At 38.4% G+C, this 24703-nt stretch overlaps 2 protein-coding genes across 4 annotated transcripts in view; one reads left to right on the top strand and one right to left on the bottom strand.

Moving 5' to 3' along the window:
• SERAC1 (serine active site containing 1) overlaps positions 1-21509 on the bottom strand; it is a 24894-nt gene extending 3385 nt beyond the window's left edge. The window contains exons 1-16 of the mRNA XM_005490240.4: positions 21406-21509; positions 18654-18745; positions 17272-17308; positions 16838-16974; positions 16424-16513; positions 15359-15490; positions 13677-13798; positions 11517-11645; positions 10065-10178; positions 8610-8772; positions 6279-6429; positions 5349-5490; positions 4465-4565; positions 1410-1507; positions 685-867; positions 186-329 (exon numbers count right to left, since the gene is read on the bottom strand). Of these exons, the coding sequence (XP_005490297.1) occupies positions 186-329; positions 685-867; positions 1410-1507; positions 4465-4565; positions 5349-5490; positions 6279-6429; positions 8610-8772; positions 10065-10178; positions 11517-11645; positions 13677-13798; positions 15359-15490; positions 16424-16513; positions 16838-16974; positions 17272-17308; positions 18654-18744 (1834 nt within the window). The 5' untranslated portion in view covers position 18745; positions 21406-21509. The remainder of the gene's footprint in view (positions 1-185; positions 330-684; positions 868-1409; positions 1508-4464; positions 4566-5348; positions 5491-6278; positions 6430-8609; positions 8773-10064; positions 10179-11516; positions 11646-13676; positions 13799-15358; positions 15491-16423; positions 16514-16837; positions 16975-17271; positions 17309-18653; positions 18746-21405) is intronic.
• GTF2H5 (general transcription factor IIH subunit 5) lies at positions 21490-24703 on the top strand. 3 transcript variants are annotated; one of them, XM_005490241.4, is made up of 3 exons: positions 21490-21615; positions 22638-22733; positions 24303-24703. In XM_005490241.4, exons 1-3 carry the CDS (start codon positions 21521-21523, stop codon positions 24481-24483), a joined length of 372 nt encoding a protein of 123 aa, XP_005490298.2. In that variant the 5' UTR covers positions 21490-21520; the 3' UTR covers positions 24484-24703. The 3 variants fall into 3 exon arrangements, with proteins under 3 accessions (XP_005490298.2, XP_026651212.1, XP_074393783.1); XM_026795411.2 differs by having other exon boundaries at positions 21491-21556; XM_074537682.1 differs by having other exon boundaries at positions 21528-21657.

Here is a 24703-nt window from a genome sequence, read left to right as displayed (position 1 = left end):
TTATTTTAAGATCTAAACATAGCTGCTTCTAATCTCAGCAGTCAAAAGTTGAAACAAAACCCCACATACTGTACTAGCCTTATTTTTCTACATTTTTACCATAATATTTATAATCTTTTCTCGTTATTGAAGTTTACATCAACAGATATCAAATTAAATAAATTAAATGGGTATTTCTCACTTACCTGCAGACTCTACAGGTACAACATGCAGTTTTAACATGCTGCCTATGTGTGTGGGTAGGGTTTCTGCAAAACTCAGCACTGAAAATTTCTTGTCTTTGGCAAAAGACAAGAAGTCATCATTCAGCTCTTTAAGGGCAGGAGAATCTGAGAAAGAGCAACATAATTTTTACAGTGTTATAAGATTACAGCATTCTTCTGGCAAGAATGAGAGATGTTTTTATTATATTATGACAGTAAAAGGTGTAGCATTTTGTTTGTAATCCCTTTTTCCAACTAGCATATGCAATAATTTCTTCTGACTCCCCCTTTTCCCCTCACCACTGCAATCAAATGAAAACTACTCAGAATTGCTTGCAATAATTCAACACACAACCCAAAACATAAAAAGGAGGTTTGTTGTTTTTCCCCAGCTTTCTCTGACAGCACAATGAAAAAACCCAAAGCACCAAGAACAGCTTAGCAGAGTTCCTGTTGCTCGATGGTAGCAAAGTGAACATACCCTTGCTGAGCTCCTTAACCTCCACAGATGGGAAGAGGAGATATCTGGCATTTATGGAATATTCAGCCAGCTGGGAACCATGGTGAGGTACGCTATAAAATATGATTCCTCTGGTGTTGTTTACAATTTTATCCATTTCTGGATTCTTGGAAGCATCCACCAGCATCTTTTTGACTAGAAGACCTGGCAACAGAAGCTGAATTAATGCAGGGATTTAAATCACTGGGAAATAATGACCATGCTATATTAACCATGAGACAACTAACCATGTTCTTGCCTTGGTTGATTGGTCCTTAGATTGTCAAATATGTAAGATTAATTTGAAAAAAACCCAAATCACGCTTGAGGAGGCATCAATATAAAATGTCAATGAATGATGCAAATCCAAATTTGATTTCTGTTATGTGTTGCTAATGACATTTACTATATGCCTGATCATGGAGAAAATTTTGCCTCTGGATTTCCATTTACATGAATTTCAACTCATTGAGTTTTTAAATCAACACAGTAAGAACAAACAGCAACAACAATCCTTTCAAAATGTATATGCTATTAAATATAATGCATTAAGAAAACAGAAATCTGTTTTTTCATTTTTAGGTCTTCGCCAATTTTTTAAATAAACTATTCTGAATAACTGCAGTTCTACCTGAATTTGGTTAATGGCTTATTCTGAAACCTTTAATGCAAATAAATGCTTTATACCAAACAGGCAACACGCTTACCACCCATGCTATGGGATACCCACACCAGAGGTCTGTCTCCAATCCCAGCAGCTTTGAGCTTGTCAAGCAGCTCACTGCTCCTGAAAGCAATGGACTCCCTGCACAGAGAAAACAAACACAGGCACTATGGAGCATGACATGTTAAATGTAACGTTAAAACACAATGAATTTTAGTGCTGCACATTTATGAAAGTGAATTAGGTAAACAAATATTAATTATTTCATTACTGTTTCTACATTGAAAAAGGCCAAGAACTTTTCTAAGGATCGCTTCACAAGGACAATGGGAATTGAACTAAATTCAGTTTCTTGCTCTTGCTAGGAAGTCTTACTTTAATTTTGCTCAGCAAACATTTCTGTTTTCTTGACAAGGTGTTTTATAGAGTTTTAAATAGTTTCATTATACACATTGTAGCAAAACAGTTGTTATTCTGTGAAAGCAACATCAACACATAATGAACTTCACACCCTGCACCATGAACAAATCTCACACACATTTTGCTCAAAATGTGGAGCAATGCGCAGAAATTTAAAAACTAAGTGCATGATCAACCAATACATTTAAAAATCACAACCAATGTCAGTTACACTTGCCAGACAATCTCCAAATGCTTTCTACTGGAATAGTATGAAAACACAATAATCTCCATTTTATAAACAAGAAGACTGAGCTCTGGAAAGGATAAGCTACACATTAAAGTTTGAAAATGAATCTGCGGTAGAACCAAAACAAAACCAATGCCAATGCCCAATCCAAGCCTGAAAGTGCAACACTTGCACTTTACTTTGCTCCTTGCAGTGTAACAAGAATCAAACACAGAAGGTCCTTGGATAATGAAAACATCAGGATATGGGGGCAACCACTGTGCAAAATAATTCACTTCATCTCTATTGGTCTCAGCATTCTCACTAGAAATTGCTTTATAACACATATGAAAAGAATAATCAAATGTGCTTTTTCAGATGAACAGTACGCTCTAGGCTAGCAGAGAGACATAAAAATTCACTTCTGAAACAGTGAATGAGACTGTACATTTAAGACCAAACCTAAGGTTGTTTTTCTACTGCAACCTCATTGTTCCTGCTAGTTAAAAATATCTTCAATATCTTTTATTTATTATTAACCACATAAAATTATCAAATATTATGGTTGGGTGATCATAAATAGCTAGTAATGTAATTTTCCATTTTGAAATGAAAAAGATGTTATCTTTGGGAAAGAAAAAGGAAATATATGTTTATTGCTTTTAACCTACTTGCTCCAGACAGACACAAGGAGAGTTTTCTTAGAATCATAAAATCATTTACATTTAAAAGACCTGCAAGATCATGGAGTCCCAGCCCAAAGACAGCCAAGTCCACCACAAACCCATGTCCCTAAGAGCCTTATCTGCCTGTCTTTATGTTATCTTCAAGGACTGGGACTCAATCACTTCCCTGGGCAACCTCTTCCAGGGCTTGACGATGCTTTTAGTGAAGAATTTCTTCCCAATACCCAATCTGAACCTCCCCTGGTGCAATTTAAAGCCAATTCCATTCTTCTTGGACCTGCACAGGTAACCACCTACGTGCTCCTTACTGTAATTTTTCTGCCTAATTTCAAATAGGCACATTAACAGTCTCGTGTTCCTCATTTTCTCCCTGCTTACACATTTTCCTTAATGCAATAATTGCATTGATCTTTCATATAGCCAGAGAGAGGAGGGAATGAACAAGTACCAAGTTCCCAGTCTATTATACATGTTGAATTTTCTTTCTTTTCCCTGCACAAAAAAACTATTAATTTTCAGATTCTTAACCTGTAAGCAGCCGTGCACCTGCCCCTGCTGCAGTACACAAGTTGAATTTACAGTACTGGTTACATGCCTAAATATCTGCATAAATGTTTGAAGCATTCTGATTTAAAGATCACTGAACCTAACAACCAAATTCTATTCAAGACAAAAAAAATCTTTGCAGGCCCAAAGTGTTCTTATTTTTCAACATGTTTGGAGGTAGCATCTTCCTCTGACCTACCCTGTTCAAGGTCAGTAAAAGCAGCATTCCTCTAGCAAGGACAATTACACTCTGATTGAATCAGATACAGTTATTGTATTTTATCATCAAAGTAACATTTTTTGAATAACAGTATGTTTGTACCAGAAATAGCGTGGCCAGCAGGACTAGGGAAGGGTTGGTGAGGCAGCACCTCCAGTCCTGTGTTCAGTTTTGGGCCTCTCACTACAACAAAGACGTTGAGGCTACATCAGGTCCAGAGAAGGGCAGTGGAGCCACGGAAGGGTCTGGAGCACAGTTCCTATGAGGAGAGGCTGAGGGAGGGATCAGCCTGGAGAAAAGGAGGCCCAGGGAGGCCCTTACCACTCTCTACAGCCCCCTGAAAGGAAGCTGTAGCTGGGCAGGGGGATCCGCCTCTTCTCCCAGGGAGCAGTGACAGGGACAAGAGATAACAGGGAATGTTTAGGTTGGATACAAAGAAAAATTTCTTCATCAAAAGGGTTGTGATGCTCTGAAACAGGCTTCCCAGAAGTGCTTGACTCCCCATTCCTTGAAGCTTTTAAAAGGCATGTGGATGTGGCACTTAGGAACATTGTTTTGTGGTGGCCTTGGCACTGCTGGGTTAATGATTGTACTTGATCATCTGAAAGGTCTTTTCCAACCTAAACGATTCTGTGAAAATATATGCTTCATTTTATCAGGAGTATAAAGCCACAGTACAGTGATTTTTTTGCTGTGCTTATGAAGCATTATTGTGTCACTTTAAAAAAGACACCTCTTAAGAGATAAAGTTGCATTTTCATTAACTAATAGCATCATTTAGTGTCACCCTTAATATGAAGCAAAACAGACTAAAAATTCACGAAATTGCCACATGTAGCTATCCATGAGGCTAAAAACTTCAGCATACCATGACTATACTTAATATTTTTTGTAATCTGATTTTTCAAAGCAACAGGAAAAGTTAAATTGACTCTTTAAGAGTCGGTGATCCCAAGGATCAGCTTTACAGGTCTATGTCCTGGCCCTGCCTCCAAACTGCAGATGCTGCATTTCTTACCTTTGAGCCTCAACAGGACATTTTGCTTTCCAGTCACTCAAATGGGTGTCATACTCCACAGATATGATCCTAAGGGAAGGGCAGTCTGAAGCAAGCCATGTCTAAATTAAAGAAAAGTAAAACCAAAGGAGCTTATAATTGATGTACTTAAATTCTTGAAAGCAATGGAGAAAAGATGTTACTATGGGGACAATATCAAGAAAGACTTTTGCTCTTCAGTTAATCCCCAAATAAATGTTACATCTGGATTGTCATTCTTTTATCACATGCTGGTGAATTCTAGATTGTTTCTGAGGCACAAAGCAGGCAAAGAATGGAGATTCATCTCTAACTCGTGCATTCCTGGCTCCCTCTCCTGGGTGAAATGAGTTACTGAGATTGCCAACAGGACTGATCAGTTCAAGTTTCACAAAGACACTTTTAGTGGCTATACCAGTGTGTTTGCTTGGAGCAGTAATTACTTATTCACCAACAATATTCAAATAGCAATCTGCACAAAGTAAGGTACTCAGACACCTAGGTAAGAAAGGCAACTTAATTTAAAATGTTATTCTATAAATCTTCCTCAGCAATAATGTTCCATTAAAAAAAGAAAAATAAAGAAGACAGAGCATAAGGAAAGCAGCCATTGCCTCCTCTTTCAGTAGCATGTGAATGATGTTGAGAACATAAAACTTAGCAGGCATTTTTCCTTGCAAGAACAACAAACAAGTCATTAACAAAAACTTATAATCAGGAACTTGGAAACTGCCACTTGTATAACAAACTACAAGTAACTGAATGAGAAAAAGACATCTGCCAGACAGTGTCCTTCTAGATGCTCGGGACAGCTCTCCTGAATCAGCAAGCAGCAGCCACATGTGAAAATGTTACTGCTTTTTTACCTTTGGCCAGCACTGAGTGTATTCCTCCTCCCCTTCTGAGGCTTTTCTATCCAAATGCCGGTCCATGTCCTGCTGCCGCCAGGTTTTAAATGCTGCTCCCAAAAGCCCATGAACAAAGAGGATGTCTGCTCTGACAGGCTGGCTGATCAAGCAAAAGGAAATTGTAAGAGATATGTGGTACCTGCCCTTTTAGCAAATTAAAACTTTTAACCTAAGGGATGCCAAAATGCTTTTTTTAACATGACGTGACTTCTTACATTACAGACAACATTTCATGATATTTCAAAGAGCATACTCAGATAAAAACAAAAATTAGGGAACCACACAGAAGAAAGATATAAAATGAGGCATGGAAAGTATCCATATCATAAATCATAATTCTTTATAATGAAAAACACCTTTCCTGCCAGCCACTGTTCATGTGGCTTGGTAGCTCCAGCCTTATCATCACATTAGATCTTTACTGTAACCAGAGTAACACCAATGACCCAGGGAACAGTTACCACTGACACCCAGACTGCCTTAGTCCCAGACTCACAACCACTGTTACTGAGGATGAAAATTTACTGCAACTTAGGCCAACATGTGCTGCTGCCAGTAGAATAATTACAAGGCACTGTATCCCAAGAAAAAGTGCAAAGGTTAAACAGTTGCAACCCACACAAAGCAGCAATTGATTTCATGTGCTGTGCTCAGATTTTCCATGCATGACAGTAATACTCTGTCCGCACCTAAGGACTGCTCCAGCCCCTTTTACTCTTCTTCCACTTGAGAATCTAAATTCAGTCCTTTCAACCCACCAAAGAACAGGAGTAGCAAGGTAACATCAGTACAGCAGCACTCTGATGTCAACTCTTCCAAAGTTTTGTAACAGAACAGCAGAACAAGTAACTCCAAGTACAGCATGTACAATGACTCCTTCTACTTTACCTGCTACGATATTGTGGATGTAAGACATAAACACCATCTGCATATTTTTCTTTCACCATGTCCCTGTCTAGATTAGCCAAAGCTCTGGATGCATGAGAAGACTGAATGATGTATGGGGATTTCATTACTTCAGCAAGAACAGAAACCCAACCTACATTGAGAAAAGGAAGGGCCAGGTCAACTAACAGAAACATCATCTGAACAACAGAATTCAGAAACATCAACCATCAAACCATACATCTGAAAATAGATGTTAAAACTTAAGAATGGCAACATCAAAATAAATTATTTCAATCTACTCTTTACCTCAGGAAAGTCAAGGCTAGCTAAGTGGAATCTCCTAAATTTAAAATTCAGATGTATTTTACTACTGTTCATTTTATGATCTGAAGAAGAACCCCTTTCTCAGAAGAAAAAGAAACTGTATCAGCAGGTCAGTATAGCTGTAGCAAGAACAGATCTCATCTCTTTTTGCAGCTAAAATGCCAGCAAGATGGAGACAATGAAGTTTAAAGCTTAAGAAAGGTATAGAAAACAACCTACAGAAGCAATGGCAGGTAAAAAAATTTGGTGCTTACTGTGAAAGTACAATAATTTCTAATTCTAAAATCCAGCATAAGAAAAACTCTCTATGTGATTAAAATATCTTCACTATTCTAAAATTTGTATACTATTTATACATTAGAAACATAAGACAAATTGGATATAATTCTCAATACAATTTTAAGTCAAAGATAGTATGGCTTACAAACACTTTATGATACTCCACCTAAGGTGTAAAATTTTCTCAAACATGGAAGGGAATTATCACAGACTACTGAGAAATGTAAAGGAATATTTTTAAATGCATATGCACACGTTTCTTTAAAATCCTGATAAATCTTGTTGTTGCTAGCAAAAACAGCCTATAAATCAGTTAGATTATAGTCAAGTCCATAAATAAAACCTGGGAATTTACTTCATGAGCATTGTTTCAAAACCATTACATTATGTTGTTACTAGTATAGTCAGTAAGCTGCTAATTCAAAACCATTCACTGTAAACTGAGAAAAAGAACAAACTGACATTCGAGTTTTGCCTTAAACTAACAAAACTACTAGGACCTTTGAGGACTGCATTCTTTTTTAAGAATAATGTATTTAAATTATGTTTCTAAGCAGAATACATGCTGACCACTGTGAAAGTTGTACTTAAGAAGAATACTATCTGAAGTCTACTTTCAGTTCTCCAAACACAATGGAAGATAGTCTGACTAAAACTAGCTTGGTCTCTGGTTTTGCATTTCTCAGTCAAGATGAAGAGTCAAAAATAACTGTTCAGAATCAAAAGTAAGTGCTCTACTCCCAGATATCCCATCACAGCTACTACACAGTGCATTACTGTTTTTCTTCTTCCTGTGCCAGCAGTTTCTGCAAGAAAAAGAGCCTTAGAGGTTCTTTCTTCTTATGCATCATCCAGCAATAAAAGAGAAGCTTTATCAACTCTGGACTGGTAGTATCCAACTGCTCATCTCTGGAGTTTGATTCACTGGCTAAAATTCCTTTTGTACTGAGAGCTCTGTCCCAGGGAGTTGCTGACACTCCTGCTTCAATCTCTTCTTCTACATGTATGGTTTCAGCAATCATTAGGATTTATGAATTGTGCCAGAGCCCAGGACAAAAGCCTTTATGTCCAGCTGCCTTTCTTCAGAAGTGAGCAATTTGGAAGCTGCAGGCCAATATAAGAATAAGAATACAAAAGGACAATTATACAATTCTGATTCTAGTCTATACCTTCAGATTTTCAGCAGTCAACTTTGTTTCCATTTGTAGAACTTTATGGATTTTTCATTTCATGAATTTGCCTCATCACTCTTTGAAGCTGTGTGAGTCTTCAACTACCATGTTTTGCGGCAAGTTTTATTTTGGTCATGCAATATATGGAAAATACTATTTATTTGTTCTCCCTTTTTATAATTTAATGTACAAGAATCTTTGGTCTTGCATTACAACAAACAGCAGATGACCATTCCCTCTTTGCCTTCTCTATGCCAGTGAAGAGAATTTTATAAATCTCTATCATATTCTCTTCCAGTTGCTTTTTCCATGCTAAGTGTCTTAGTCTAGTTATTTGTTCTTCATATCACAGCCACTGCAAATTTTTAATCACCCTCACCATCTTTTCCCATGCCTTTGCTACTTCTCCTTTGTGTAAAAATGCACACTGTAACTAACATCAAACATCAGCTTGGATTTACAGAATTGCATACTGACATTTTCTATTTATTTCTTTTCTTTATTTATCTGAAACTTTTGGAGTAGAAATCTACCACTGAGACAGCTTTCCTTTTACCTGCACGTACTATGGATGAATGCAGATGTTCGTCCAAAGCCATGTTCCCAATAATGCGGATTATGTTCCTCTGGATCTTTGCTGAATCTTTACGGAGCTGGTATATCCTCTGCAGCAGCTGGAGGCCTCCTTTAGCTTCAATTTTATCACAGTGAGAGGAAATCTGGCATGACAAAGTAAATGCAGTGACAATAAATAGACATTCTGCAAAAAGTTTTTTAGACACTGCTAATTCATAAATTAGAGAGTTTTAAGAAGTAGGTATAACACACCCCTTGTTGCATAGAAATTAGATTAATCTAGAATTTATTATGCCATATTTGAAGTGGAAATAAAGGTTTTAATATGCAACATGCATAATTCCTATGAATTGACAACTTGAAAATCTCAGAGTATTAACTCTCTACCCTTCTTCATGTTTGAGGGAGATGAAATGGTCTCCACTTGGCATGATCAAATTTCAACTCAAGTTCGAGAGTCTGAACAGGTCAATTGTCTGTATTTGCTAAAGCACTATCTCAACCAGAGCCACTTGTCCATCACCCAAAATGCAATCATTATAATTCCTTCTCTTCAAAATGAAAAAGACTTTTTTACATTCCAAATAGTACTGCTATCATTACTGATCCTAAGACAAACAATTTAGTCCAGATGAATACGCATGGTAGCTTTGGAACTGCTGATAGCCTCAAGCCTGTGGCCTTCAACAGGCATTTGGAATGAGTACAGTCACAACTTGCTTAAACTGAAAATCTCGAATATAACAAATTCTAGACTAAGTCAGAATTTCTATGTATGTGGAAGATGTGAAAAGAATACCAGGAAGCTGCACTTTATCCATCCCAACTATCAGTAACCATTTGGTGTTCTCAACACTGTTTTTCAGTATTCTAGGCTTCTGAACAATTAAGTGTTCACAGAAAAATGTAGCAATAGGAAACAAGATGCAACACTGTTACAAAATTCCTTCCATACTCCTCATCTGTGCCTGCAAAAGCAGACTGGTCCTGGGAAGACCACTGCATTATTAGCTGTTTGCTGTGCAATATTTAGCCCAAAGAATACCTTTGTGTATGGGTAAGGTCTGCATTCTGTTCTGGTTTCTAATTAGAGTGAATTCATGACACTATTTTGCTTTGTGAAAACCAGGCATTACATCCTCAGAGCTGCCCTTTTACCTTTTCAAAGACACATACTTTTATAGTACAAGGGAATTTGTAAGGGTGAATGAGAAACAACAACAAAACTTACAGACACTTCTCCAAGTGAAAAAAAACCCCACCATGTTACAGGAAAGTGCTCATTTCACACCCACCTCAGTTGTTTAAACATTCTTACAGAAGGAGAAAGGGGTAGCAGACAAGGAAATGGCAACTCCTTCCCAATACATGAGAATGCATTAGAGAGGAATGTCTATAAATGTGGCTTTTCAGTTACAATTTGAAGACAAATTACCTTAGAATGCTGTACTAAAGCCTGCAAGCAAAAGAGTTCCACTGTCTCTGAAGGGACTATACTCAATGTCTCACAATATGGAAGTCCATTTCCTCCAAAACACCATAAGCCTCCCTGAAATGAAAAACCATAAAAATAGTAACACATTTCAAATGGCTACATTAAAAAAAAGGATTTCTAATCTAGAATGTTAAGTGTGTAATGATCTATAGAAATTGCTTTAAAGAATGCACAGCATGCATGCACTTCTCAAAATGTACAAATTACACAACAGTACATCATAAAAGTATTTAATTTTTTAAACTGGAAATATTAACTACATTTTCAGTATTGTCTCCTTACTCTATTAACTTCAAAACACACAATAAAGGGGAAAAATGTATTATTTTCATTTTGCTAATGAATGTCATCTTTTAAGATCATTTGCCTAAGCATAAAAAAGCAAGAATCAGCGTAACTTGAGACTTGCAAAACTTAGAAGAGGAGGAAGAAAGGTCTTCAATATGTGGCACAGCCTCAGAAGACCAGTCTCTCCATCACGCAGCAGAAAGACCAACATAACCTCGATAAAAATCAAAATACTTCCAAGTGTGATGTCTTACCAAAGCTCCCTTTGTAGCACGAGCTCTGGCTGTGAAAACAGTAAAGGAGTGATAGTGTAAAAATAGCACACATAACTGTCATAGAAAATAAGGAGGTATTGCACTCTGGAAACTCTAAACGAAGACTGACAAGCATTGTTATTAAAATGACATTCATTTTTGTTATTGCATCTTTTAAAAAATAAAAATCACTGATTGAGGAAGTTACACAACAAAAAGCAAAATTCACAAGAGAGAGTGGATGAAACTGACATAAAGAACATTTTTAAACAATAATGGCACTTTAAATGACATTCCTAAAGCCACTTAGGAAGTTGCTGTAAAGACACAGTTGAAGAATTCCTGGATCCAGGTCCAAAGAGACCATAGACTGCTGCAGTTCTGGTTTGGGGGACCTATTTCAAAGAGGCACTTCCAAGTGATGTAACAGAGTTTACTATTTAAGGTGTGCTAATAACCTACCATTTTACTAGAGACTTAAGGGAGGTTTAATCATCTCATCAGTAAAAGAACATTCAAATAACAGTAAGATGAAATGTGAAAAATCATTTTATGAGCACTGTAAGGGGAAGGAATGTTTTGGACAGAGTGTTGAGATGTCTGCTTAATGGGAAGGCTTGTAAGATATAATCCTTAACTACACCTTTCAACTAGCACAGCTAGGAAATATAAACAAGCTTTCAAGCAGACAGACTGTATTTAGAAGAGATTTTGCTCATGTTCTACACTCACAAAGCATCTGTACTTCTCTTCCTCTTACAATGATAAGAAGTACAGAAAAAGATGTGTATCTTCGAGCTCTGCAGGCACACAGAACCCAAACAGTTCTGTTCTGCAGATGGGAACTCACCATTTGTGCAGCAAGAGTCTGGCTACTTTCCCGTAATGCAAGAGATGTGAAGTACTGGACACACGGATCAAGACCAGTCTGAGGTAAAGACACCAACAACAAACGAAGTTCATCTTCTATGGGATCATCCTGTGAGAAGTAAGCATGAACAGCTTTTAGGTTATTTTGTTCAAAGCATGAAGCAAAATGCAGAAGAGAGGAATACCTGAAATAATGGAATCAGCCATACTAATGAGGCCATAAAATCTGAACCTTGGACTTAAGTGCTCTGCAACTTCAGTTTAATAGTTTTATCTGTAAAGACTTTAGAAACTGATAATTAGAAAATCACCAAATAAATGATAAAAGGCAAGCTTTACATTTCATATTTTGGTGACATTATCCTGATGGTTCCAAAGACCAAAAGAAAAACCAATTCCTCTTGCCAGAGGAATCTTAAAAGTTCATCCTTAAGTAATAGAAATTTTCATAGAATCATAAAATACTCAGAGTTGCAAGTGACCCACAAGGATCACAGAAGTCCAGCTCCTGGTCCTGCACAAGACCACCCCAAGAATCACACCATGTGCCTGGGAGCATTGCCCAAAACTGCTTGAGTTCTGTCAGGCTTGGGGCCATGACCACTTCCCTGGGCAGCTTGTTCCAGTGCTCAACCACCCTCTGGGTGAAAAACTTATCCTGATATCCAACCTAAAGCTCCCCTGACAGAGCTTCAGGCCATTCCCTCAGCTCCTGTCACTGGTCACCAGAGTGAAGAGATCAGTGTCTGCCTCTCAGCTTCCCTCACAAGGAAGTTGTGACTGCAGTGGTCTCCCCTCAGTCTCCTCCAGGCTCAACAGGAAAGTGACCTCAGCCACTCCTCATGTGGCCTCCTCCAGGCCATCCACCATCTTTGCTGTCCTCCTTAGGACACTCTCTAATAGTCCAATATCTTTTTTATACTGCAGTGCCCAAAACTGTACACAGTGCTCAAGAGAAGACACACTGGTGCAGAGTAGAGTGGGACAATCACCTTCCTCATCCACCAACTTGTGATGCTGTACTTTTGGTACTGCAACATTAAAATTAGTGTATAAATTATTAGTAAAAAATGAAGACATTTCTTTTACAGTTTGGTCTGAAAAATTAATATAAGTATCAGTATAACAATCCATATATTGACAGATGCCACAAAGGAATTTCATTTGCTCACCATCATTGAACTTGCCGTTATTCTAATTCTTTGATAAAGTCAGAGATGGAGACTTAATTGTGTAGAGTTGCCACAATGATTTGCTTCAACTTCCTGAGCAGCAGATTGGCAACTCTTAGCTTCAATCACCTAGCAATCACACTGCTGTAAAAATATATCCACAACCATATACTGGTGCAACCTAGTATTTAAGGATTAGCAGGTAGAGATCCACTATCACATGATGTTACAAAGGCAAGAAAGCAAAAACTGAGACTATCACACCCAATCAAAGTTGATATTCAGAGTTCTGTTGGTTAAGATACACAGGTATTTTCTGACAGGGCCTTCTGCCTCTCTTCATTCTATTAGCATTCCAAAACACCTTGTATATTATACTTCATATGTCAGGTCTGTTTATTGAAGAAGCTGATGACATGACTTCTCAGACCATCATATATATAACATATACATACATTTCAAATGTGTTAAGCTGATTTTTAACTTAAAAATAAAGCAAGGCCAAATGTATCCAATAAGGATCTGCTGGCACCCAAAAGCTGGCAGTGAAGAGGTGGGCCTACAGTAGAGCACCAAGTACTACTGAGGAGGCAAAGGCCTCCAGGAGCACGCTCTGCTCCTGTGTAGGATTCTGTCAGTGTCAACAAGGCAATCCAGGAGGATTTCTTCACACTTCTTCACAAGCAGTGTGTCTGTCAGACTGGTAAGTGGCTCAGACTTCACTGCTTGTAAATATGTCATGTGCATAACAATCCAAGAATAACAATTGATCAATACTTCCAACCTTATTTCTTTCCATCATGGTACTCCCTAATGCGGATATACCCAAGGGTGCATCATGTATTAGTTTTGTATTTTGGTGTTTTACTACTAGTCAGTTACTTTAGATGAACTTCACTCTCAACAAAAGTAGTAAAAAAGAAGTAAGCAACTAAGAATCATCTAATACCCACTTTTCTTTTACTTACAGTCTTTATTTTTGGCAATGGTGGTGGAGGCAGGAAAAAGCGCAGGTCAACACCTTTGGATCGAGCCAAACCTATAGCAGTCCTTTGATCACAGGTTTGAGCAACTGTGGCATACTGATAATCTGTTGTACAAGAATGTTAGAGTTAAAAATAACCTTAAATACTTCTGTTTTAAATGTAGTTCATGATCTACTTTAATATACTTGAAAAGAAGATATATCTTGAAAAAAGAAATATACTTGAAAAGAAGAACTATCTCTCTGCAGTCCACTTACAAAAACCTTCTGATTTTCTAACCATAAATTCCAGAATTTAAAAACTGCAGATGTTAGACCAGCACTACACTGAGCTGAAATACACTTGGGCACTAACTGCTCATTATAGGACAGTTTGATGATTCAGTGGCAAACTGAAGGAAAAGAAAATAAAACCTTGAAGTGGATCAACACTTTTTTCTACAAAAATTTCCTTCTATTCCTGTTACTGTTACACAATTTTAGAACAAAACTGACAAGCCGTTTAAAAGATACTTTTCACAGTCATAGATTGGCAACACTTTTCCTTTGGTGGAGGTAATTTATACCTGCAAACTGAACTCACTGGAGCCTAACACTTTGTCCTGGTTGTGAAAAATCAGCACATACTTTCAGTCCTAAACTTTCTTTGACTTGGTTTTGAAGCATCAGTTTAAAAAAAGCCTGTTTCCGTCATGAGGCAGTTGGCAAGAATAATTAGTGTTTGTGAAACGTCCAAATACTTCAACAATGAGCACTACAGAGAAAGGGAGATAACAAAAGGCACTGAATTTCTGATACTGGACATCTTGTGCTCTGAAATCACCTCCTAAGAGTATTCATCTACAAAGAACAAAACTCAGTTTTGGTATATCCTAGCTTTGAAATATTTTCAAACACAGTTTGCTGGTGTAAATTCCCTGTGGAAATTATTTAGAATTTTAAAAAGGCGATTTGAAACAAGATAAATCCCATGGTGTGGAATTGCACTGGAAAAGTGAAAGATCCACAACTGACTAAATCACTGAAACAAGAATCCAGAATGGAATGTCACCTAGTTTATGTAGCCTGGTGGTGGAGGGGAAAGGAGGAAACACAAATACACATACACACACCTCCCCTTTACTTGGGGTTTCAAGGATATTTGCTGCTAGAGCAAGAGGGAGAACTTATTACTATTAAAGAATAACTAGGGCAAAAAATGTCTTACAGATAATGCTTGCACGTACCAGCCCTCTACCTCTGGTTTGTCATTACTTCCTATCAGCTCCTAACCAATTTTTATTAACTTAACCAATGACCTTAAACTGATTCTTACAGAGGCTTATAAAAACACCACTGCCAAAACTTGTGACTGCATTAGCAATCCCAACAGAAAACCCAAGGAACTAAAGAGCATGAACTGCTCTCTGTGCCACAGCAATGGTTACAATCCTGTGGTGGGGAAACAGAGATGCCTGCACTGCAGACACTCAGTGTATCAGGGTATTAGGAAAGAACAGCTACTTGAGATGTAAATAATTCCCCCACATTTTAGACCAAATTTCAGAGCATATTTATGCTTCGTGCAGCTACTAGCTTTTCTTCATGTTGTCAGCAGACTTGGAGCAGCTAACTGAGACTCTGTGGAACTTTTGGGACAAATTAGGCTACATCAGCATACATTACCATGCCAGTGACTGTTGCTTGCCAGGTCTTGTACAGCCTGCAGTCGGATTGCTTTGTCTTCTGACTGAGTTCTCTTTAAGAGAAGCCATAAGGCACACTCATGATCTTCTCCATCAAAGGTACTGAATTGTTCTTTGACCAGGAAACAAATGAAATTCAAGTTATTATTAATGAGGATTTTAACCAGACACATTTCTATTAGTGGAGTGTGGAAATATGCAGTTTTAAAATATTTGAGTATTACATGTTCACAGTAATTTAGAGTGTAAATTAGTACACTCTAAATTAGTACACATTAAATTAGTACAGTGAACAAGGACAGAATGACATCAGTAAAATGCTGATCCTAAAATGTTGAGATTGTCTCATTTTAGTGACACCAAGTTGGTATTTCATGTATCTACATGACAGACACAACCCCTGGCTGGCACTTACCAACCAGAATTACCAGCAGGAGCTGCAAATTATTAGTAACTCTTGAGGCTCTGACCTTGAAGAATTAATTTCATAAGATGACAGTGGAGATGCACATTGCTATAATCATTTAACAGAGAGTTAAATGAGAATAGACAGTATGCCTCAGGAGCAGAGTTTCTGATAGGAATGGAAATTCTTGTTTCAAATTACTTGAAAAAGCAGTAACACTGATCCAAAAAACTGCTGCTTTCAGTTAATACTGTCAATTTTGATGAAAGCATACATACTTTACTAGAATGAGATTTTGAGAGTATTTCATTCCACAAACACCTTTTTTACACAAAAATTATATCAAATATTAACTTGGTATCTTAAATTTTAAATCACTCTGGAACAAGCAAAAAAACAACTCTCAAATATCCTCATAAGCATCACTTACTTTAAGAAAACAAATTGTTCTAATGCACAGAAAATAGACAACCGACTGATAATCCATATAAATATAGAAATTGTAAGCTGTATCATCACTATTTCAAGGACCAAAGAACATGTTAACTTTGTAAGAAAAAATGTTTTACTTCCTATTTGCCCTGCTTCTTACTGTTAAAAAATAATAACCATAGATAAAGTCCTACTTTCAATACCTACCACTAAAAGGTGTCCGGAAGATTTTAGCTTCTTTTTCTAGAATTCTCCTCACTGCTTTATGGATTTCTTTTCTGGCTCTGTATGTAATTCCTACAAGAGTATTTTTATATTACTGGAAGTCTGAAAGACAGTTCCCTCACCTCACATTTTGTGAAGATATGGAAAAAGAAATATACACACACACACATATAGACATTGTAGAAAGAGAATTATTTAATATATAGAGAAGTATGTATAGAAAGAACTATCTTAAAAAAACCCCAAACCAGTCAGCAGCTTAAAATAAATTTGGTGACATTTCTTGGTAACAGATTTCAGGAAATATAACTTTACTTGTTATATAAGGGTGACCTCCAGAAACATTCTACTCTCTTAGAATTCTGCTTTTGGAACTCAAACAATTATGCATCTTACCTTGATATTCACTCGGGCTTAGAGAAGCTGTACGTACATATATATAGGATTTCAGTTTTTCTTGATGTAGAGCTTGAGTATCGATTTTCAGTAACTTATTTAAGGACAGGACTTGATAGGTAATGAATACAAAGCCTCTTTAAAGAAAAAAAAAAAGCTGCATATGAATATCAGCTAAAACAACATAATAAAAAAAAATAGCAATCCCACTGGCACAAACCATAGAGATTTTACAAAATACATAATAGTCTGTAGATTATCTTGATTTAGCAAAGTGGAGAAAAGGCTATAAAATACTTGAAATTAATTGTGCTTCAAGACTATATTCTACCATGTCTAATGTCCCCTAATACTATCACATTTTTTGAAAGATATACATATTAAAATTTAACCATATCTTTAAGTTACATATATGTTCATTGGTTACAACTTACCCTAGTATAAGTGATCCAGTTACCTTTGCAACTTTTCCTTGAAAAAATCAAAACCAAATGTCAAACAAAGTTGTGTGCATCACCTCAATATAAGCACAGTTACCATTTGATTATCAGACAGTAAGAATACAAATCATTAAGAACAAGCTTTAAAAAAAATTCTATTGCTCTCTAGCTTTCAAGAAATCATTAACCAAAATTTACAACTGGAGAAAACATAACTTGATTCAGATTTCCTGCTCTCCTAAGCGAGATGATAAAACATGTATCCTACCAGAGCCATTTACTTTGAATATTGCTACCTCTCAATTGCATGCACTGCTCAGCTATCAGAAACAACAGTGAACTTTCTCTGCCTGTAACACTAGCAGTGATTTGGAACTCAAAATCATTTTAAGGAGTTAATGTTTTCTTACATGTTGCAGCTATTTCTTCAGTGTCTATTATTACACACAGGACTATGTATGTTTTTGAGAAGTCCTGCAGCGTTTCCATAAGTAAATACATTTAAAAAAATAATTCAATTGAATCTAATCTATAAAGCAAACAGATAATACATGCTGTTTGCAACAATTTGCCTTTTAAATAAAATTATTCCTTCCAGATTTCAGCTACTTTGTATCTACAAAATCCGTCTGATTATCTGGATATAAGGATCTCTATCCAGAGAAACTCTTATCATTACCAGCAGCAGCAAACCCACTGTAACACATCTCACCTATCATGAATAATTTCTTTTCCTCAGCATGAATTGGGAGACTTGCCCCACAACCACTGCTATCAGCTTCCATCTTTGTGAGGCCATAAGAATTTTGCATGCAGACAAGAGGCATCAGCTACATGTTGAAGAAATAACTGGCAGAGAAGTTTGAAAAAGAAAAAAAATGCAATGCTTCCTGTAGAGCAGAAATTGAAATATCCTATCTTTAATATTCAGAAATAAATTTCAGAACTGTAAGAATTGTCATTATATGCTGAAGACACCAAAGAAAACGGAGACTAAGCAGAGCTTGAAGTAAAAAAGGAAAAAGAAATAATAGAAACAAGTTTTATTCACTGTTTATGAATGTAACTATTTCATGGCTCTAGAGATCACAAAAAAAAATCAGACACAAGTGGAATTGAAGATAGTTTAAGGAGATCCCATTTAGTTAGGGAAAGACCCTCATCTAGCGTTCATATCTGCTCCCAGATAATCTGCTGGTGTCATTTTACACATCACCATGCAAAGCAAGGTCAGCAGCAGAGAGCAGGAACAAACAGAAGCTTTTAATCACTAAGCATTCAAGGGCTTAAAACCTCAGTATTGTTTAATTAAGCATGGTGTCATGTCATTCCTTTTTATTAACACTTCAGATCAATATATAATGAACTCTACTTACTGATGTCATACCAGGGTAGGCGTTTTTTTGTGGTTGGACCAGAAGTTCCTATTTTTCTGTAGCAAAATACACAGTAAGCAGCCACTGACATTCTGCATATTGAGGGGGAAAGAAAAAAAGTGATGATTGATTTGAGAATTACAGCAGAAATCCTGTAGCATTTTTTCCCTGACTTTTTACAGCAAAGGTCATGATGGGAAAGGTCATAATAAACCATGTTTGTGTCATTTCACTCCATATAAAGCACTCTGGCTAAAGAACTCAATAAATTTCTCAAATTATGGGCTGAATAATGGGCTGACTTTCAATTATAAGAGAAGTTTAAAGCAGTTTTTTATCAATTATGTTACTGTTCATTTTAGTGACTAAGTATCTCCAATCAACTTCTCTGCTTCTAAGTTTCCTTTCTTACTTCTAAGTCACTCTTCCCTAAATACCAGATATGGTCCTATCTCCATCAAGACATTACTCAGTATGACACGAGCTTTAATACAACTTAGTAACCAAGCCCTTTTAAAAGTTCATCATTTATTGTGTTGACAAGTTTTATTTTGACTAACAAGAATTACTGAGCTACTACATTAAAACTAACACTTTTTGCATACAGTGCAGAAGTAACATGAAACTCCTGTCTTCTAAGTGAAATTTTAGTGTCTGCATTGGTGCGATTGTACTAACTGAAATATTGAGTTAATGTGTTTATAGGGATGTAAAAACACACCAGTATCTCTCAAATACAAATCAAATCCTTGTCAAATAAGCTCAATTTGACACAATCACAATTAACTCAAAATGATAAAATGTCACATGTGTAAACCTGATGCTGAAATATGGAAGCCTAATTAAATTCAATTACCTTCTTGAATTTAAGGTAATCTCTGCAGACCAAGAAAAGTGTTTATATCACTTTTGTCCTCAGTGTCCAACATCTGGACAAGGGAACTCTTTTTGTGTCCTTCCTTTAACATGTCTTCCCTCTTCTCTTATTTCCCCAAAAGTTTTGATTTTTCCCTTCTCTCCTGCTTGTGTTTGGGAGATTTTTGAAAAACAAAAGCATTACCCTAGCATTGTCAAAATCCCTGCAGACTGCTTTTTGTTATTTCACCATTGTTTATCCTTTCACTTCAACAGAGTACAACACACTATGAAACACTTTTAAGACTTTGACCATCAGTCCACTAGAGACACCTCTCCTGCCTCCAAACTCCTTGTCTCATGACAGCTCCCTTACTCCCAGAATCACAGTACTCACATGTCACAGAGAGATTTTACAAAAAAACTTTTGTCAGGATCTTTTCTCCTAAGAAGCTGAGAAGCTTCAGCCTCTCCATGTTTTGCTGCTTTGGAATGTGATTTGGAGAACTGTTTACCCAGCATGTGAAATTGTTTTTACTTGATGACCAATGACAGCTACCTGCGTCAAGGCTGTGAGCAGTCACAAGATTTTATTATCATTCCATTACTTTCTATTGCTTTCTAGCCTTCTGATGAAATCCTTTCTTCTATTCTTTTAGTATAGTTTTAATGTATCATTTTCTTTTAATATAATATATATAATAAAATAATAAATGAGCCTTCTGAAACATGGAGTCGAGATTCTCGTCTTTTCCCTCGTCCTGGGACCCCTGTGAACACCACCACACTCACATTTACTCTTCTCTCTAACCACAGTCTGAAATAAACGTGGTTCAGTGACAGCAGGTGCCACAATTGCTAAGATTTCAAACATGCACTGCAAACACAGGAGGACAAAGCGAGCACTGCTGCTCTGCTGCCAGGAGCTCCTGTTCAGGTCCAGGAGCAAGCATCAAATTATCAAATGTTAAGGGTCTGGAATGGATCTTAAAGATCACCTAATCCGAACACCCCTGCCATGGGCAGGGGAACCTCTCACCAGACCATGCTGCTCACGGCCTTATCCAGCCTGGCCTTGAACACTTCCAAGACTGGGGCATCCACAACCTTCCTGAGAAATCTGCTCCAGTGTCTCACCACCCACACAGCCAAGGATTTCTTTCATAATATCTAATCTAAATGTCTCCCCTTTTCGTTTGCACCTATTACTCCCGGTCCTACACCACAGTTCCTGATTAAGTGTAGGACTTCATCAGTCTCTGACCTCCCTGCAGGACCCCTCAGACACTGCAAGGATGCCGTGGGGTCTCCATGCAATCTTCTCTTCTCTAGGCTGAGCTGCCCCAACTTCCTCGCTCTGCTTTCACAGGGACGTGCTCCAGCCCTCCCAGCGACTTCGTGGCCCTTCTCTAGGCTTTCTCTAGCAGCTCCGTGTCCTGCCGATGCGGGGGAGCCCCGGCGCGGTCCCGCCAGAGCGGGGGAACGGGCAGGATCGCCGCCCCGCCTCAGCCGGCTGCTCTGGGGGCTGCGAGCGCGCACTGCCGGCTCTCGCCGGGCTTTTCACGCTCAGGCACGTACAAACAGAACGCAAAAGGAGCCATTTCGCACCGTTTCACAGCCCGCCCAGGCAGCTCCGAGCCCCGTCCCGCACCGGGCTGCGGTTCCCACCCACCCGCCAGTGACTGCGCAGCTGGGGAGTGTTAAAAAAAAGACAAAAACACCACCGCAAACCCAACTTTAGGCAATGCAACACGTAAACGGGCAAGAAGCCAGGAGGGGGTGGCTCTGTGCCTCTTTCCAACGGGGAGGAACAGCGCACCCGTTACCCTGAGCCCCAGCCCGCCGGCCCAGCGCCGCCCGCCATCCCAGGGCCCCCCACCCGGGCCGCAGCTCGCACCTTCCGCCTGCGCCGCCGCTCCCTGCGGCGGGCCCCGCGCGCCGCGTGACGCCATCGCGCCGCCGGCAGCCCCGGCCAATCCGCGGGCGCTGCCGGGGGCCCGGCGCTCCTGCGCATGCGCGGGCGAGGCACTTCCGCCGGCAGGGAAGAGGTACGGCAGGAGGGCGGGTGTGAGGGAGCGGATCCCGGCAGACTCTGTGTGCGGCGGAGGTGAGGGAGTGGGTCCCGGGAAACTGTCTGTGTGCCGCGGAGGTGAGGGAGCGGATCCCGGGGAAACTGTCTGTGTGCGGCGGATGTGAGGGAGCGGGTCCCGAGAAACTGTCTGTGTTCCCCGGAGGTGAGGGAGCGGATCCCAGGGCAGCCCTGTATGTGCGGCGGACCGGAGCCCCCGGGGACCTCTCTGCCCAAGGCGGAGGTGACGGGCAGGACGTACCAGCAGCTCCTCTGGGGAGTAGCGTTGTCCTAAAGAGTCCTTGAGTTTAACCGAGGCGTTGTTTGTTTGGATTTGTGTGTTTGGGGCGTGTTGTTCTTTCAGATTTCCTGTGGTCGCCAGCGCTGTTATAGATGATAATATAATACTGGCTTTCGCATTTATAGATTAGCTTTTTACATCACAAGTAGTTTGATATGGTACAATTTATACTTAGTTTAACTGCTTTTGTATACTATAACCTGTCAGTTTGTGTTTGCACTGTATAGTTCATATGAGTAGTGTGATAAATATGCTATATCGTAAGCTTTAGCAAACTGTTAAAATAGAGACTAAAATCCTTCTATGTAGATAACTCAGAGAATGATGTACAGCAATTATGTTGTTTCTTACATCTGCAAACTGGCCTCCGCAAGTGGTGACAGTGACAGAAAACAGAGCATAACAATCTGGGAAGGATTTATCGATTCTTTGCTATCAGGAAGTGTGAAACACAATGGGATAGAACTACAGGAAGAAATAAAACATATGGACCTAATCTGCAGAATGTCCTGCAGATGAGTCAAAGGTTAAAACCAAGCAAGGGAAACATCGAAATCTCAAAGGAGCGTTTGACTAATGTATAAAGTAATGGATATGCATGTAACCCCAGCCATGTAACCGTATGTTGAGAACTTGATTTTAGGCTACCTCTGTGCTCTTTGGCCATTTGCCAAAAGCACCCCAGCACTGGAAATTTGTCCTTCTTTTATCCTTTATTAAACATCTAAAAAATTCTAAAGAGGGAACTCTGTTTTCACAGTGTGATCCAGAGCAGGGGCTGCTCTTGCCAACTCTTCAGCGTTCGTGAGGGAGCCAGGAAAATGGTGAATGTTCTGAAAGGTGTTCTGGTTGAGTGGTGAGTAACAGCCTTTCCTGCCTCTCCTTGTGTCAAAGACCCTGTTTCTTTATACCTGGAAGTAACTGAAGAGCCCAGACAAAAGGAATTATTGTGGGAAGGGTGGTACTGAACAAGCAGAGAAAAGTGCAGCCTTTGGGGGAAGAAGGAGAAGGCAATTGTAGAAAATCTTAATGCCAAACTCCCGTTTTTCAATTCAAGTGACTGTTTTCCACTTATGTCTATCCTCTTTAAGAAAAGAAAACTGCATATGAATATGGGGTAAAAAATAGGATGGTGAAGAAGTTAGCAATCACATTATTATAAAAATCCAATTTTTTTTCAAAATATATAACAGTCTGCAGATTATTTTAATTAAGTAGAGAAAAGGATGTAAAATACTTAAAATGAGCATTAACTATGAGAAATTATGCTTCAAAGCTATATTCTACCATGTCTGGTGGTCCCCTAATATTCTCCCCCTAACATTTTTTGAAAGGTACACAAGTTAAAATTTTAGCTATGTATGTAAGTTATCTATAGGCTTGACAGGTATGACTTATCCTAGTACAAGTGATCCAGTTATCCTGGCAATTTTTCCTTGAAAATGTTAGATGCTCCCTCTTGTTCTTTGTATTGCTTGCAAACAGAGTTTCTTGCTGTTGTTGTTTATGAACAAAGTATTTCTCTACTGATTCTTGAGGGAGGCGAGGTAATCTTTCATTTCTCCTTTCCTGTTTTGGTTTTTTTTAATCAGCTCTAGATTGAATTCAATGCAAGGCAAACGTGGTTCTGTTTGTAGATCATATTCCAAAGGAATGTGCTTGGAGTTGGTAAATGTCAGCTTTTGGTGTAGGTGCAATGTACCTGTTTTCATATAATCTCACCTCTGGACTGAGACTCAGGCCCCTGGCTACCTCCAAAATTCAAGGAAGCCTCACTCAAGATTTGTGGGGTTGTTGTATAGCATTATGTGATGTTTAAGATTTCTGCTGTACACTTGATCTCTTAATATGTTTGCAATTTATATCTGCACAAAAGCAGTTCCATACTTCCAAAATGTATTCTTCTAAGCATTTAAATTTTTGTTTAGAAGGTGACATTGTGACAGTTCAGTTAGAGTGTGAGAAATGTATAATTCTTTTGTGAGCATTCTTTGTCTGTGCTCTACTACTTGTGTGAGATGTGTGTGCTCCTCTCTTCTGGTTATCCTTATGCTTTTAGGAAATGTGTTTTTGTGAGGCTGTTGCTGAAATCAGAAATGTAAGTTCAGTCTTGCCTTATTAAGGGTTGGACTTTTGAGTTTTAGTTTTGGTTTGAGTGTTTTTGCCTTAGCAGCAGCAAACAGAATCTTCTCTGTTAATCAAGCAGAGATTGGTTCTACTCATTAGACTTTATTACCATTTTATTTTTGTCTGTATAGGAACCAAAACTACTTGGAAAGAGACGACTTTTACTAAACAAACCATATTTAAGCTGTGAAAATTAATTCCACTTTTTCAAAACCCTTTGGGAATGTCTTTGAATGGCGTTTCTTCTGTTTGCAGCTGTACCTGTGAGTTGGGGTCTGATGTGTGTTTGTCTTTACAGTGACCCTGCAATGAAGCAGTTTCTGCTCTACTTGGATGAGTCAAATGCTTTGGGAAAGAAGTTCATCATACAAGACCTGGATGAAACTCATGTCTTTGTGTTAGCTGAGTTGGTCAACTTCCTCCAGGAGAGAGTGGGCGAGCTAATGGACCAGAACTCGTTTCCTATTACTCAGAAGTGAGAAAAACCAGAGAAATGAGATTACTGCAAGTTTTGGAACAGTGAATTTCAATAGTTTGAGTTGTTCCTGTTTTAATAGATAACACTGTGGCATGTAAGTTCTGCATAGAAGTGGTTACTATAGAAAATGCATCATTTTCATAGACAAAATAGTCTGAAATTGGATTTTGTTTCTCATTTTGAAAGAATGTGGTATCTTTATTAAAAGACTTAAAATTATA

This window comes from Zonotrichia albicollis, chromosome 3 (genome assembly GCF_047830755.1).
Source record: "Zonotrichia albicollis isolate bZonAlb1 chromosome 3, bZonAlb1.hap1, whole genome shotgun sequence".
Classification (NCBI taxonomy): domain Eukaryota; kingdom Metazoa; phylum Chordata; class Aves; order Passeriformes; family Passerellidae; genus Zonotrichia; species Zonotrichia albicollis.
Note: the sequence above shows the minus strand (reverse complement) of the source record. Positions and strands in the feature narration are given on the sequence as shown.